Source organism: Haliaeetus leucocephalus, unplaced genomic scaffold (genome assembly GCF_000737465.1).
Source record: "Haliaeetus leucocephalus isolate CR32 unplaced genomic scaffold, Haliaeetus_leucocephalus-4.0 Scaffold871, whole genome shotgun sequence".
In the NCBI taxonomy this organism is placed as follows: domain Eukaryota; kingdom Metazoa; phylum Chordata; class Aves; order Accipitriformes; family Accipitridae; genus Haliaeetus; species Haliaeetus leucocephalus.
In genome coordinates, this window is record NW_010973307.1 from 3,817,753 (window position 1) to 3,834,130 (window position 16,378).

The 16,378-nt window shown below is 47.2% G+C and overlaps 1 protein-coding gene across 7 annotated transcripts in view; it reads left to right on the forward strand.

The window, feature by feature from the left end:
- Window positions 1-14,296, forward strand: part of INTS9 (integrator complex subunit 9) — a 77,340-nt gene extending 63,044 nt beyond the window's left edge. Inside the window, exons 15-22 of one of the 7 annotated variants that reach the window (XM_010583149.1) lie at window positions 3,024-3,122; window positions 5,480-5,617; window positions 6,572-9,796; window positions 10,226-10,379; window positions 10,850-11,093; window positions 11,780-11,878; window positions 13,560-13,729; window positions 14,187-14,296. In XM_010583149.1, coding sequence (XP_010581451.1) covers window positions 3,024-3,122; window positions 5,480-5,617; window positions 6,572-6,748 — 414 coding nt within the window. In that variant the 3' untranslated portion in view covers window positions 6,749-9,796; window positions 10,226-10,379; window positions 10,850-11,093; ... (1 more) ...; window positions 13,560-13,729; window positions 14,187-14,296. Of the gene's footprint in view, window positions 1-3,023; window positions 3,123-5,479; window positions 5,618-6,571; window positions 9,797-10,225; window positions 11,094-11,779; window positions 11,879-13,559; window positions 13,730-14,186 lie in introns of all 7 variants that reach the window. The other 6 variants (XM_010583151.1, XM_010583147.1, XM_010583150.1 and 3 more) reach the window with 6 other exon arrangements.
- The last annotated feature ends 2,082 nt before the right edge of the window (window positions 14,297-16,378 follow it).

Genomic DNA, 16,378 nt, shown 5'->3' on the forward strand with positions numbered 1-16,378 from the left:
AAGGCAGTCCAAGTGCTCATCCATAGGCAGGGGACTGATTAATGTGATGTTAGTTCTCAGTGCCGCGTGTCTCTGCTTTTGTGACTTTCTTGATGCCAGCATGTGGCATTAGACTTGTGATAATGACTGGAAGGAAGACACATTTATTCTTGCATAGTGGGGGGCTTTTCGATCTCACAGACAAAGGCATAACAAGATCCAGAAACCGAAAGTTGGACAAATTCAACCTTGAAATAAGACACGGTTTCCTAGCTGCAAGGAAAATTAAAGTTTGGAACAGCTTGCGAGAGGAAATGGTGGAGTTGCCATTGCTTGGAGTATAGACAAGATTTGCTTTCTCTCTGAAAATGGTTTCTTTAATCCAGCATTTTGGAAGAGTTCTGTGATTTGTGTGTGCAGGAGGTCAGTTGAAAGGAGTATAGCAGTGCTGTCTGGTCTTGGTGGGTGAATTACTGGATGTGATTAAATGACCTTTTTGGTTTGGGTCAGTGAACTTCTATAATAAAAGGATTAGCCAGAGCATGGAGAGGGCTGTGAGATGAAGCAATATCTTAGAGAAAATAAAAATGAACGTCTGTCTTACTGTCTTTTTGACGGTTAATAATTAAAGTGTTGCTATTTACCAACTGTGTGGTTAAAGCCTGCATAAATGTTAATATCAAAGTATTTCAATGGCAGAAGAGGACTTTGGTTCTAAGCGGCTCTCTGTTTTTTAAGGATCTTTCTCTTTACAGTGTTTGTCATTTTGCCATGTATTCTTCATTAGAGCCCATTTTGTATTGATCCTCCTCTGGAAGGTGGTGGGAATGGAAAGTGCCTTCGACCACTGCAAAGTGCAGCTTAACACACTGCTGCAAGTGTTACTATTTTTAGGTCCCAGGGGAAGTCTGAAGCAATGATTATCATTATATTTTCATTCTCTTAGCCTTCAACAACAAACTGTAAAGGCTGTATGCAAATTGCCTGCTTTAAAGATCTTGAACAGAGTCCCAGAGAGAGACCAATCTGAATTGCTCCATGAAATTTTGGTTTCTAAGATTCACCAAGTCAGAATATGTGCAAAATTTAGGGGATTTCAATGCAGCCTTAAAATGTCTGTGTTTTTCCCAAACAATCATCTATGCAACTGTTTTACTTCAATGAGGTGCTCTCAAAATGTTCCTGCAGCTTTAATAGTGGTACATACGATTTTCAGAAGTTATTAGGAGTAGCTGAACTTTGCTGCTAATGAAGCCAACAGAAAAGCCTTCTCAGTGCTTTGATGGCAAAAGGATTAGGCCAGTAGTGAGTGCTTTTTGAAGTCAAGTTCAGTTGCTTCTGTATTCATAAGGATTAGAGCTTTGTAGTAAGAGAGTGGTCACATACGTAGTCATAATTTACAGCAGACCAGGGTACTCGGCAGTACAATTTTGGTACCTGAAATTTCTTGAGAAGTGGTAGGGTTCAGCTGTTCTGCTCCATCCCTCTCCTGGTTTGGATCCTCTTGAAAATTCACTAGGTGGTCTTTGGTAAGGAATTTAATCTTGCTTTGCCTCAGGTGCGCTATCTCCAAAATGGGAATATACCATGCTTTTCTAAAATCCATTTAGTTTCTTTTCCTGCTTTTTAGGCATGGGAGCATCTGGCAAGGTAAAGAGAGCTGATGTTGCCTTGCTGGCAGGACAATGATAATAGCTGCTTCTCCAGAGCTCTGCTCTGGGGAAGTGCTACAGTAGATGGCTGAAGTTTCAAAAGAACTCCTTTACCTGGAGGTTAAGCTCTTCTTAATATATGGCTCCAGCTGGAGGTGCCATGTGTTTGAAGGTGAAAGGGAATGGAGTTCAGCTGAAGATCATCTTGTAGAGGCCCCTTCTGCATGAGATGGGTTGATGGTCTGGGTGGGTTGGTGGTACAACTGTTAGGAAAAACAGCCAAGTAGATTCTGTCTCTTTAGGTGTGACTTGTCTTCACAACTGAAAAGTCCTCCCATCCAGTGGTGTAATGCATGAGCCATCTTACCTGTTTTTGTTTTGTGAATCACCTGCAGGGTTTCCCCCAGACAAAGAGCACACTTCACGCATCCTTGCCTTCAGGTCCACAGTGAATAACAGGAGCGTGCCTGGCTGGGAGTGATACTTGGAAACTGCTTGGGCTGATGGCCCATGCGGTGTGAAGGTACCTGTTTATCTAGGATTAGATCCTGGCTGTATTTGTGGATAGGACTCCAGGGCGGCTGCTGCACACTGTATTGTCATCTAGGACTGCCTTGGAGGGAAAAAGGGAGTAATTTTCTGTGTTCACGAGCACTGTTTTCTGCAGCGTTCCTTGGGAAACGTGGCTGGAAGAGGTGCTTCCCAGCTGGCCAACTTCTGCAAGTTTCAGCAGGTGCAGTACTGCCCGCTCCGCATTCACTGCCAACACTCGCAATGCTGAGGATCTTGGGAGGTTGCCATTGAATTCAAAGTTGGAGCCAAGACTAAATTTTATTTCTTTCAGAGAAGAATTATATAAAAGGCAGTGGAAGGGTTTCTGTGCAGTGTTGTAAGGAAAAATTTCAAACCAGTCAACAGAGCCATTGGGTTTTTAAGGACAAACCATTTTCTTCCAGCTGTTCTGCAGACAGAATGCCACAGCACTAAGGAACTGAAAGGAAACTGGCTTTAATTTTTCATTGTTCATGTGTGTAACAAGCATAATAAATAATGACAAATTGCATTATGAGTTTTACTAATCAAAATTATTATTAAAGCAGTTGATGTCTTTTTAAACGAGGTTTTCTCTTTAATTGTTATATTTTGTGAGACTTGCCTTGGTCACTGAAAACCTCGCACTACTCTGATAACTGTGAAAATCAGTAGCTTTAAGAGCTGGAAGGAGGAGGGCTAAGCAGGTAAGGGGAGCACTCTGTCATTGTATCAGTGGGTTTATGTTTACAGTTCATTAGTCCATGTTTAAAAATACCGTGCTGCCAATTTAAATCACAGCTGGATTCATACAAATTTTGAGATTATCACTTGCTGAACAAAATCCTTCTTTTGCTTTAGCTTGCAGATTCGCTTGTGCCCTTGGAGATTAAGCCTGGTATTTCCTTAGCAACAGTTTCTGCCATGTTGCATACTAAAGACAACAAGCATGTGCTGCAGGTACAGTATAATGGCAAAGGGAGGAAAATATCCTCACACTGGGTTTCCTGCCATCTGGGACCCCAGCTGTTCTCATGAGGCAACCCCTCCAACAACTCTTTCCTCACTGGAGCAGAGTCCTTGTCAGATGCTTTGTCCTGGCATGTGCGATTGAGGAATTACACTTAGAGTAGAGAGTGGGATGCAAATAAATCTCTCTACCCTCTTTTCGTTGGCCATGTGCCTGGCTAAGATAAAAGGGGAAGTGAGTTTATTCCTGAGGAGAGGCTGCAAATCATACTGCTGTCTTCCATAACCCGTACACCAGGATCAGCATCAGTCAGCCTCTCATGGACTTAGAACTGAGGGTCAGAGGGTGACCTAAAACACTAGACGTGTGAAGGGACTGTCTTCCTTAAGTTGCCCTGTTCCCCAAGAAGCAGATTGTGCACCCTTGTACAAAGTAAGAGTGTACACTCTCTTCCTACCACCTCCTTTAGGATGATGCTGCAATTCCTGGCATTAGTGCTCCACAGAAAGAGATGACCTCTGGTGGACCTGCTCAGCAGTGGATGCCCTGGTCCCCTTTCTCGTTTCACACATGAGCGTGCAGGGAGCTCAGTGAAGGCACTCTCTGCATGACGCTGCCTCTCCTGCTGGGCTGCAGAGCTGGGCTGGGCCCACTACACTTGGGAAGAGGGCCCAGTATGGTAATGTCTTTAATGCAGGGACATAAAGATTGGTTAAGGATTTATATCAGTGCACAGCAGACATGCTGTCTTACTTTTTCCAAGTCAGTTCTCTAGAAACACTAGGCAACACTGAAAAAATTGAAGTATTGCAATGCAGTTGGTCTGAGGCTGCTTTCCCCTTTGTGTTGTTCATTTACTCTCTTCTCTACTCTGATATCTGATGCCAAATAAACTTAGACCTAGGCTTAAAATGCCGGAGCCCTCATAAATGAATGGAGGTAGGCCAGCACAGCGGTATCTGTCAGTACTGGCTGAGCCTGGGACCTCTGGGAGTTACAGAAGCTGTGTGTAGACAGGTGCCAAAAACTCAATCTACGAACACAGAGCCATGTGAGTGATTCATGCACAAATAACATGGTATGTGCACATAGGCCCACCAACTAAAGGGAAAATAGTGGGTTTTGTAAAGTGACTCAAGTGCATTCCTGTTTGTGGAACTGGAGCTTGAGCAGGCGGCATTTCTCTCCCAAGGATGAAAACCACTCTTCCCTGGCTGTTGAAAGACACACAGGGACATCACAGCAGCAGGTTCAGACATGATGCTACATGATAGGAAAGACAACGAGTTGCGAGGAGCCCAGTCTGTCACCTGCAGTGTACAGGGTGCTACAAGGCACTGGGGTTGCTTCAGGCAAATTCCCTGTGTGTTGTGCAGACGCATCTCTGGCAAATGGTCTTGCCAAAATTTTGGAGAAATTTTCCCCAGCTCCTTTTTCCCAGGGACTGAATTGCTAGTTCACTGGGAAAGACTAGCAGTGACACTTCCCTGACCTAACTAACTTGGCACAGGACACATAGACTTACTTTACACGATAATTCCCTCACTGGTTATTTTGTAGGAATCTGGTTTTCATCTCCATGAAATGGTCTTTCAGAAGTGCTTAGTTAACCCCACACCTTGCCCCCACGCGCAGCAATGCACAGTGCCAGGTTAGCTACTGCTGCATGTGCTAACCCTGCCTCCCCCTCCTTGCTAACAGAGAAGGGTCTCAGGTGTGAGTTAAGGCAAATAGCTTTCTGAAGCAGGACAAAATTATACATAGATCATACTCCAGTGATTTTTCAGGCACTGCAGCATCTCTCGCGCCTCCCTGTCTGTATTCAAGTTCTTCCTAAAGACTCACTTTTCTGAGGCCAGTGAGAAATAGATTACCTGTTTTTCTCATTCCCTGAGTAGCTACTGCTCTGAATTTGCCTGTTTTTCAACCTGTTGCATCTTTTAGAGTGTAATTTTCAAGGCATTGACTTCTTTAAGGCATTGATTCCTAGAAAATATTGCAGAGAACTTGAATGCTAAAATGGAAAGTTTCAGTCTTGAATTGAGTCAGACAGGCCTTTTAAGGTAACGGAAATTTGAACAGAACTGAATTTGACAGAAATTTTAAGATGACAGAGATTTGAACTAAAACTGCTAATTTATTTCTGTATGTGGTGTCTTGTGTGTGCAGAGCTGCAGTGGAGCCCAAGGCTGGGTGTCTCCTCTCTTCTTCAGCACTGCAATGTTCCCTTTTAGTCACAGAAAACAAAATCAGTATTCCTTTTCTATCTCATGTACCTGTTATTCCAACTAAATTATAATAGGCTGATGTGATTCACTGCATTACTGTGCACCTTCTCATCCATTAGCTCCCTCCAAAACCTCCGCAACCTCCCGCCAGCAAGAAGAGAAAGCGAGTGAGTGATGACGTGCCGGAGTGTAAACCTTTGAAGCCATTGCTAAGCGGCTCCATTCCTGTGGACCAGTTTGTGCAGACACTCGAGAAGGTAATAAGTTTTTGGTGGCAAGTGAGGTTCAAGCAGATTTTTACTAATCCCAGAAATGTGCTGCTTTGTTAGCAGAGAGGGAAAATAATTTTAGTGTGGCTTGAAATGGAGAGGGGCTAATGAGCTAGCAAAGTACGTTAGGGAATGTGTCCCTGCACTGAGTATGGAGGGAATAGTTCCCTGTGGAGGCAATTCCTGATATAGGGTCCTCATGCCAGTCATGTCCTCCTGGTTTCCTGTGGAAGCAGAGCTTTTGGGGTCACTCTGGGTGGGTGAACTTCCCCCATGTAACTTTTGGACTCAGCAGCTGATTTCCCATAAATTTGAACAGTGGGGAGGAGATCTCAAAAATATAAGTTCCTACAAGTTATGTGAAAATGACGTGACCAAGTGAAGAAGAGATCCTGGAAATGTCTCCACTGATGGAGAAGCTTTCTGGGGAGCTGCAGGACAGGGGGTTTGGTGGCTGAACTTGCAAGCCATTGGTTACTGCTCTGTGGAGCCCTGTTCTCACCTGCATGACTCCTTGGAGAAAATTAGAAGGAAAAAGGGCAGGATTGTCTGTAAGGAAGTTTGCCCTGGGGTTCAGTAGCTCTCCGCTATCATCTTTGAGGCAGTAATGGCAGCAGATGGTCATTTCTGCAGTTAAAGGAGCCCTTTGTCCTCTTTGTCTCTCAAGATTTTGCACATGCAGTGACCTGATGTAGTGGAAAATGTTGGCTTTAGCTTCCCTGTTCTATAGTTTATCCATCTGTATGATGAGGGTCATATTTAGCTTAGCCTATGCGTGTTTCCTCTGCAGATCCCAGATATCTAGGGTATCTGCAGTGGCACTCTGTATTTCGTAGCCATTCTCCCCTCTCCTCCTCACTGTGCCCCAGTCTTTCATCTCTGCCTGTTTTCCTGAGTTGTAGTAACATCTCTTTCTTATTCCCTCCCCAACACTACATCTAGCATGGTTTCAGTGACGTGAAGGTGGAGGATACAGCTAAGGGCCACATCGTACTCCTCCAGGAGGCAGAAACCCTCATTCAGATTGAGGAGGACTCCACACACATCATCTGCGACAACGATGAACCTTTGAGGGTGAAACTGCGTGACCTGGTTCTCAAATTCCTGCAGAAATTCTAGCTCATGGACATCATGCTGCTCTGCAAGGAAAGACCCCAGAGCACCAGAGCTAAGAGCTTTCCAGAGGGTGACCTCAGGGAGAGAAAGAGAACTTCTTGATTCAGAGAGACCAGAAACCACCTTCCCCTTCATGGAGAAGCAAGGAAGTATTTTTAATATCTATCTATTTTTAAAATTTTATTTTTAACTGGTATTGGAATACTTTGGAGGGGATTCCTGTTCTGTAAAATTGGGAGTTGTAATCTTATAGGAGATAGGAACTGCAGAGTAAATAAGTAGACTGTATATTTACAAGGTCAGGGTGAAATGCAGACATTTCTCTGTGTGACCCTCTCAGCAATGTATGCCCCAGTCCTTTACCTGAGAAAACTCTGTAGGAATATTGAAACAATGGCCTTAGATATTAAGAGATTTATTTTTCTCCCCACTGCTTCTTCCTGGTCACCAGATCCAATTTCCTGTCTGTCCTCCATCTACATTTGTAGACATGTATTTCACTGGCACGAAGGGGAATGAGAAAGCTGGTAAGGCAAAGATGACAAAAATAGAAGTAGAAAAAGGGGGCTATGCTGGACATGTAGAATAGCTTCGAAGCGGCAAGAGCCTGGCCATTCCCTGGAAAAGCAGAGGGATTTTGGAAAAGCTGTATGCTTTAGCAATGCAAAGTGTTTATTGATGCTTGCACCCTCACCCATTACGACCAGATTTGTCCACCTAGTTCTAGGCTCTTCACTGAGACACGCAAAAGATATCTCAGGAAGATATTTCAAAAGTACATAAAGTAGTTAAACTCCTAGTGCTTACGAAAAACCTTTTAGATTTAAGTGCCTTTTGTTTCTACCTTCCAAAAACCTGTCCTTTCAGCCCCGACAATCCCAAATCCTGGTTGAAGTACTGAGTCATTTATACAAAGCTATCTGTACTGCAGACCTGGGGAGGTTTTTCACTCCCAAAACCATATATTTGGGGCCTAAACTTAGTTAATAGTATTGCTTTTAAAAGCGACCAATTTCTCAGATTTACTGCTGTTTGTTTTTTATTGGATTGTTTTGTATTTATTTGGTGTTAAAAATAAAAAGCATAGTAAGACTGCCAAGGAGGAAGCACATTCTGTGGTTTATAAAAGCATCTGCATGCCTATTCCATATCCGCCTGTGTATGTATGTACACATTTGTAAAATATAACTACTCCTTCAGTTTATAGATTTGGGGAGATTAAGGCAGTGGAAGAACAGCTCTGTAATGAAAACTATTTGCTATTGCAGTTTCCACATCACATTTCATACACATGAAAGATTTCTGTTCAATTGGATGTACAGACTCCAGCATCCATGCCTTTGCTTTGTGTGTATGTCATGGGCGTGAGAGAAATAGTATCATTAATGTGATAAAAAACTCGCTGCAGTAGCATTAATGCTCATAAGAGTTTACAACATTTGCAGTAGCTCAGCTTCTTTATCATCTTGTAATTAAATCTCCAGAAAGATTATTCTTAACACGCAGAGGCCATGTGATAAATTCAGCTGAGCTGAGGAGGCAGGAGGAGAGGGAAGAGTGGGCCTTGTAATATAGGAGTCCTCGAGAGCGTCTTTCTGCTTGTTACCTAGACCAGCTGCAGCTTTGGTGCCAGTGCTCCAGAGCCTTCATTTTGTGAATCTACTCATTTGCATTTATAATTATAAGGGACTTCACTTGTTGCTTTAAGAAGCCGGACCCGAGGCTGTGTGTTAGCGCTCGTTGCATCTGCCTTGGCTGAGCACAGGCGGTCCAGCGGCGTGTCGGTGGGCAGACCACGAAGGCAGTAGTTTCTGCTTGGCGAAGGCTGTGCTTGAGTAACTGAGTATTAGGAAATCCGAGTCAGTGTGCTGCCATGGAGGAGTCACGGGGGACCTTGCGGGAGCGATCAGCAGGTGTAACAATTCACCATGAAGAGCTTGTTTTGGGGCAAAGAACAAGGAAGAAATCAGTTTGCTGGCACAGCCAAGGTACACCACAAACCCGAAATTCCTCTGTTTTTGCTGATGTCTTTTGGGGAAGGGGAAGCAAATTCAGTAATTAGCACTTTATGGCTGCTTATGAACCATGCTGCCGTCCCCTCATTACAGCCGTGTGATGCTGTGCTTCTGAACCACGGCTGACCCTCCCAGCTTGGCTCCACCAAGCTTTTGGGTCAGCATGGGCTCTGGCCTGGGACTTGTCCCCTCACCAAACTACTGTTAGAGGCCACGTGGGTACAGATGAGCGGAGCTGCGACTCCCTGGCAGTAAACGGGCTCTGAGAGCTCAGTTCCCAGGACCCAAGGAGCAAGAAGCATTAAAGCCCATCTACAAAGAGTCAAGAACTCGGCTGGGGTAGAGCCAAGTTGTAGCTCCTTGTAGTAAGGATGATTCCCTTGAGCCAGAACCCAAGAGCTGAACTAGCCGGGTGCTGAGACACACGGGGACGTTTCTGTGACATTTGTGTGGTTATATGACACGGAGCCCTGCAGTAACAGGGCTGCGCATTCACTGACGTAAAAGATTCAATCGAGCTCTGTGTCTCTGACTCTGCAGGTGTACGAGGGTGAGAAGACGAGAGAGATTTGCTGTCTTTGCTGAAGTTATGCAGTCCAACCAGCCTTGCACACCAGGGGAGAATAACCTCCTCATGTACTCATCCAGCATGGCCTTGTTATACAGACAGACAGGTTAGAGAGGCTTTACTGATCTCAAGGTATTAAGGAAATATTTAAATGTGAGGAGTGAGACAGCCTGTATCGACCACAATAGCTACTCCACAGGTGTGACTAGTGTATAATTGGCCCAAATAAACCCTGCTGCTCTCGGCCCCCCATGGAAATCTCTCAGTGCTGCCTAACTTGACAGAACCAGGGAGAGTCAATCTAGTCTTGCTTCTGATGGATGATTTCGGACATGTTCCTGGAGCAGTGCCTCGCTTTCCTCTTACATGAAATAGAAATTGTACCATCCTCCTTTGCAGGCTGCCTTGAGACTTAACATCTGAAAGCTGCTGCGGTGGAAGTCGTATTAAAAGCACAGTGGTTTGAAGGTAATTTGGGGCTGGGAGTGGGCTGCTGTGCTGATTAAGAGGAGTAGAAATGTACTCAGGCTCAACAGTTAGTTTTTAGCTTGGTTCACTACTGAAAGGCAACTGATGCAATTGGGCTGTCATACCAAAAGCCTTATCATCTGAGGTGCAAAGCTCTGACTCCTACCAGTAACAGCCATGCTGAGGGTAGCTAATGGCTTTCCCACCCTCCTGGGGAAAAAAAAATAAGTTTAAAAGTTTTTACATTTTTGTTCTTGTCATTTTGGGGAGGAGGACTTCTTACTGCTCCAGTCCAGCATCTGAAAACTGATTCATTTCTTACAAAGGGAAAGATTGTGCCTGCTGGAAAAATAAACATACCAGGGGGGATTCTTTAATGAAAAATCTTAATTAAACTAACAAAAATAAGTGCTTGTTCATTCGGCACAGAGAAATTAAAATAAATAGCATTTCTTCAGGCTGGGTCAGTCCTGGAGAGGTAACCATGGCAGCCCAGCAGAGCTGTGAACAGAGGGGGTGGAATACGATGGATGGCAAATACATTTTAACCAGAAATGCACATTTTAATGGACAAAGAGCAAAGGTACTTGGTTTCATTCTCTTTCTTCTAGAAATGAAAAAGAAATCCCCTTGGCCACCATGCGATGTTCATTGTGCCATGGCCGTCCCTAGTCCCGGTGACCATGTGTGATGTGGGAGTCCCACATCCTGTGCTGTGCTTCACCGGCCTCTCTCTGCAGCTCCCCTAATTAAACACAAATAGTGGTGTTTGCAGCTGGGCTGCTTCTTAAGCAGCTGCTTTGCTGGGCTGCACCTTGGCCCTTGGCAAGTGATTAATTCTCAGTGCAATTCCCAACCTGTGCGCTCCTCCAGCGCAGACAGGGCTGCATCACTGGGCTGGGGAATAATGGAGAGAAAAGGTTAAAATCAGCTTTCTGCACTTGGATGGCTTTTATGGAACAGATATTCCTGGATGGAGAGAAGTATATTGTGTTTTCTTTCTATTAATGTGAGCCTTAATAAAAACAACTGCACCAAGTCATTTACTTCTAGGCTCATGCTATTCCCCCACCGTGCCCGGACACAGTCAGTGTCACTGGGGATCCGCTGGCCCTGATGCCACCCGACGGGTGCCCTGAGCCACACCGCGGTCACCACCTTGGGGACTTGGACACGACGACCTGAGGGGAGCTGGAGCAAGATGTGGGGTCCGTGCCCCATCAGCACCTCAGCCTTCAGGAGGAACGGGGAAGCTGAGTGCGGCGGGGTTTGTGTTCAGCTGCGCGACATGGCCCAGGTAGGCTCACAAAGAAGAAGGTAAGTCAGATCAAACAGGTCCCCGTTTCCCCATTACCTGGGACCCCCCCCCCCTCCCCCCCCCATCCCTTGGGGACCTGGGACCAATGGTCTCGGACTCATCACTTAGGACCTACTGCTTGAAACCCACTGCCTGGGCCCCGTCATTCTGGGGACCTGTCACCAAGTCTTGTGGCCCACAAGGAACAAGCCAAGTCGCTCCCTATGACCTTGGGGCTCTCCTGGGCACGGCGTGGGGACCCATGTTCCGAGGAGGCAGCTCTGTGGGCTGCAGGGGCTTCTCGCCCATGGGGACACAGTATTTCTTCCACGAGGACACTTGGGGGCCATGGGGCGCTGCCTGGGAGCACAGGGCAGCCCTGGCCAGGAACCAGTGGCAGATAACGCCCTGGGCAAGGCTTCATTAGGGTCAAGGATCGTGGGGCTGCATCCTGCATCCATCCCATGAGCTGATGCGACATAGCAGGCTCCTAAATCAAGAGAGAAAAATTCAGCCCTACGAGGCAGCGATCTTCCCAAACCCGTTTCAGAAGTCAGGGCATCAGTTTGCTGCATTTTTACTGGCAGGGTTAAACAATTAAACGCTCCTTGCCTCGATTACAGCAAAAAATTAAGTTATTCCTCCATCTTTTCTCTCCCTTGGCTCTATCACTGGCTGTCCCCGAGTGTCCCTAGGACACGTTCCTCTCCTTGCCCCTGAGCACATGGAGGGCTGATGTTTCCATCTCGAGTGTGGTGAGACCAGGCTGGCGTGGGTAATTAAAGGTACGCCAGTGCGTGTCCTGAGGCAGGACATAATGCAGTGTGATGAACTCCCTGGTGAGAAAGCCTCTAACAACCAGCTGGGTCCTATTGCAGCAATAACCAAAGGTGCAAGCACTGGCCTCCCTCTTGTTAAAACTTTGCATTATTATTATTTTCTTGATATTAATAGCTACTCGGTAACAAAAAGGGTGAGGGACAGAGCAAAGCAGCCCCATGCTGCGTGGTGCTACATGGAGAAGCCCAACCATATGCAAAGACATCGCAACTTGTCTTATTTTTAATTATTGTTATTATCATGTTGGCAGCAAAACATGTGCAGAGTGAGAGCTTAAAAACCAGCTACGAAGAAAGCAGGGCCCTCTGCCAAGAAACGCCTGCAAGGAGAGCATCCAAAAGGCTTTAAAACCAAGGTGGTAGGAAGGGCTGTCACACCTCACTTCTCTTTTTTTATTCTTGAAGGAAAAAGGAAAAAAAAAGCCTGTTGGTTTTGTGCCATAGTGCTGCTCCAGGACTCACTGCATCCCCAGGGCAGAGCTGGGCTCCAGGGAGGCATTCGCAAAGACTAGTGACGCTTGATTGAGGGTTGTTTTTTTTTTTTTTTTTTTTTTTTTTTACTACATTAAATTACTTAGCGGGTTAAAATGAACAGTGACAATTATCCTTCCCTTGCAGGCACAACACTGAGTGCAGCATAGGTCTTTTATTAATTGCCTGGCTAATAACTGCTCATTTCCCTCTGACTGCTCTTAGTATTTACTATTTTGAGCCTCTAAGTTACAGAGTGCTGCCATCGGCCCAGCACATGCATTTGCTGGGTGGCTGCAGGTGCTTTGCGGCGGTGCTAACTGCCTGGTTCACTTTCCCAATTCCTTCTTTACCTCTTTGCAGCCATTTGGTTGCACCGTGGGAAAAACCCTGCTTCGCCCAGGGGGTTTAAGCCAAGACCAGAGCAACTGATGCCCTAAGTAGTAATACATGTCAACTTTTGGTCAGCTGTGGACAGGCAGTTGGCCTAGGTGATCCTTGTAGGTCCCCTCCAACTGAAAATGTTCCATTCCATTCCATTCTTCCTCTATTCCATTCCATTATATTCCATTCCATTCTTCCTCTCTTCTATTCTATTCTTCCTCTGTTCTATTCTATTCTATTGCATTCCATTCCATTTTATTCTATTCCATTCCACTCCATTTGATTCTATTTTTTTCTTACTCCATTCTATTCTATTCTGTTCTATTCTATTCTTACTGTATTCTACTCTGTTCTGTTCTATTCCAGCTTTGTATTTCCACTGCAGCTGAGTGCCGTTGCCCCGGGGTTAAAAGCAGGACCCAAGGAGCACGGCGGGTGGTTGGGTGACCCTCGCTGGGTGTTGGGCACCCGTGGAAATGCAGCAGCTCTTTGCTTTTCAGACTGCTAACTGCTCCAGAATAACTTCTTAAAACACTGGGGGTAAAATCCCATTTTTCTTCCTAAAATCTTTCACAGCCCATCACAGGGAGCAAGCCAGATGTATAAATCCTGCACATCGCTTAGCACTGGCCCAGTGATGCACTCTCAGAAATTATACGGCTGTAGGGATTTATAATGCCCCCACAGCACCAGCGCTCCCCTTTCCCTGCCAGTCCTGCTCCCCACATGACCACGCTGTTGAATTTAAGCCTTTTTTGTTTGTTTTAAACAGGAAAGCAATGTCGTGGTACCTTCGCTGCCCTGGCCCATGGGTGGAAAAGTGGTCACCTAATTAACCTGGGAATGATGGACCCAATGTGACCCTCGGCTTTGTGATGCCGCTGGTGCCTGGCCCTGCAGGAGTATTTTCTTGCATTTCCAGCTGGGAAAAAACCCCAGGTGGTAATTTCCCTCTTCCTGCCTGTCTCAGTGGGGCTGGGGTGTAAGGCAGGGCCATGGGAGGGTGCAAGCATCCACGCTGGTGACTGCAGGTCCTTTACCTGGGCTTTTGCAGGAGCTGGTTGCTTTTATGGCACTGATGGGCAGAACAGAAACACAGGGAGCAATTTCAGTGAAATAATTGCTTTTTATCAAGGAATGTGTCATCTGAAAGGGAAAAATTTAGCGTAGGGGAGTGGAGTGTAAAGCACTTCCCCGCTGCCCTCCCTCGTGGTAGAAGGGAATGAATTATTAGGGGGATTTATCCCCTCCTCCACCTCTCCCCAGTGCCTGTTCCTCCATCCCAAGGTACAAACCCTCCTATAGGGAAAAAAAGAAAACCAAACAGGAACCATGATGCTGTGACTGGTCTCACCAAGGTCACATTAGTTACAGCTGTAAAAATTATTTGCTTTAACAGGAGATATTTATCTGCTGTGTAAGGGCTGGTAAAGCCTCACGAGCAAATCTGCTATGGTCGAGCCAGTGCCCAAGATGTTGCTGGGCTCATCGAGGAGCCAGCCCCCCCCCCCCAAAAAACAGCGTCTCACCACTGCAGCCAGGTCAGTGCCTTTGAGTGTGGTTTTCTGTGCCCTTAACGCTGTTAGCAATGCCCCTGCCTCCCAGCAATATTTTGGGGACAGACCCCAGGCATTTGGGAGGCAGGTCCCGGGCAGAACACCCACCTTCTCCCTTCTGGGATCAAAATAATTTGGGATTTCCCTGAAACCTATCCTGGAAATAAAACTAAGCACAAACACTCCCATTATGGATGAGCCATTACTCCAAGGCAGTAGGGAAAATAAAGGGCACATTTCCCAGGGGAACAGCAGCAAGGGCAGGTGCCACAGGGATGAACAAGTGTCCACGGAGGAAGCCAGCTGCTCAGGAAGAAAGGCGAAAAAAAAGCAGCAGAAAAGGAAAGAGAGGAAATCCAGCAGTGTCCAGGAAATCCTGCGGGATTTCCATCCCAGCATGGAAAGGGAAGCCCATGGCACAGCCAGCTCTGTTCCGCTCGTCCGCTCCTCCCTGTAGGGTTGAAGCTGGTGGAAATCTGGTTAGAAATCACACCCACCTGGTTGTTTTTTCCACCTCAGCCTCCACAGGAGAGGGACCGGGAGCATTCCCCAAGCCAGCGATGCCTGCGAGCGCTGTAGGAAGTGGCCCCTAAATTTCCTTCTTCCAGGATCCCAGGCAGGGATGGGAAGGTTTGCAACCCCACCGCCGGCTCAGCTGCCATTTTCATTGCCTAGAAATACCCAGACAACTCATGCCGTGGTGGCTTTCAGCATCACACTGCAGGGCAGAGGCCCCAGGGCCGGATCCTGCAAGCGGAGCAGGGCTCTGGAGAAGGTGCTTTTTGGTTGGCTGTGATTTAAATCAGCAATGCAGAAATCGAAGGGTTTCCGCCTCCCCCGGGTCTGCCGTCCTGGCTAGATGTCCCCAGTGCCACCAGCAGCCCTCTGTCCCCGTAGTGGCTGGGATGTGATGTCCCGTGAAGTTACGCAGGGCTCTGAACCCCCCTGGGGCTGGACTGGGGGGACTCTCTTGGCCCAGCCACGACCTCACCCAGGGATGTGACGGGGTTTTGCACCAGACACTGCCATCCCCGAGGGGTTTCCGCTATTCCGGACCAGCTCACCTGCCCCTGCTCCCTCGGGAAGTGCAAGCCTGGGGAGAGGCTTGTTTTCGGGGAGCCCTGTCACCATGGAGCAGCACTGCTGCTGCAAGCCCTGTCCCGGTCCCAGCCCCCGGCAAAGCAGGCACGGAGACGCTCTCAAGTTAAACTCTCCATTTATTGGATCCTTTTACAAAAAAACTCAACATTGTGCTCGTGTTGAAGGACTGTTTCTTTTCTCTCAGTTTTTGCCTTTTTTTTTTTTCAAACCTGGTGCTCACAGAGCAGTTAGCACAACCACGGCGCAGGGGAGGGCAGGGGCTGTGCGACACGAATGGGGTACGGGGGGGGTCCGCGTCACCGCAGACGATGCTATTTACAGCAAACGTGAAAAAGACCTCGCTCCGCACCTGCCGCCTGCAACCCCTGGTGCTGGGTGAAGCGGCAGAAATGTTGGAAAGGGGAAAAGGCCTTTTCCTTGGGAAAGGTGCAACCACCGAGAGACCTTCCCCTCTCCTCGAGGCTGGGGTGGCGGAGATCACGCGCCCCAGGCTGCTCTGTGCTGGAGCTGGGATGAATCGTACAACCTAACCTGAGCTTCGGAGTTGCCCTGGGACCCCCTGAAAATCACAGGAGAGCGACAGGTAGCAAGGGAGGATGTTGGGGACAGTGGCAGGGGCTGGACCGCTCTCCAGAAATGCCCCTCTCCTCCCTGATGGTGGAGGGAAGCCTAAGGACAGCTCAGATCCAGGGATGTCTCAGGAGCAGAAAGTCGGGTTGTGAATCACGGGTCTGTACTCCGGAGGGGTTTTGGGGGCTATTTGGGAAGATTTCGGAAAGAGCCACAGCAGCAGAGGACCAGGAGGGACAGCACCAGCCCTGCAGGTGGGGAAGGCGATGCTCTCGCTGGCTTTTAGTTTCTTTATGGCACCCCATCCCTCCCAACGCTGCTGCTGCCCAGCGTGTCCCCCCCAAGCAGCTGCCGTCAGCGACTC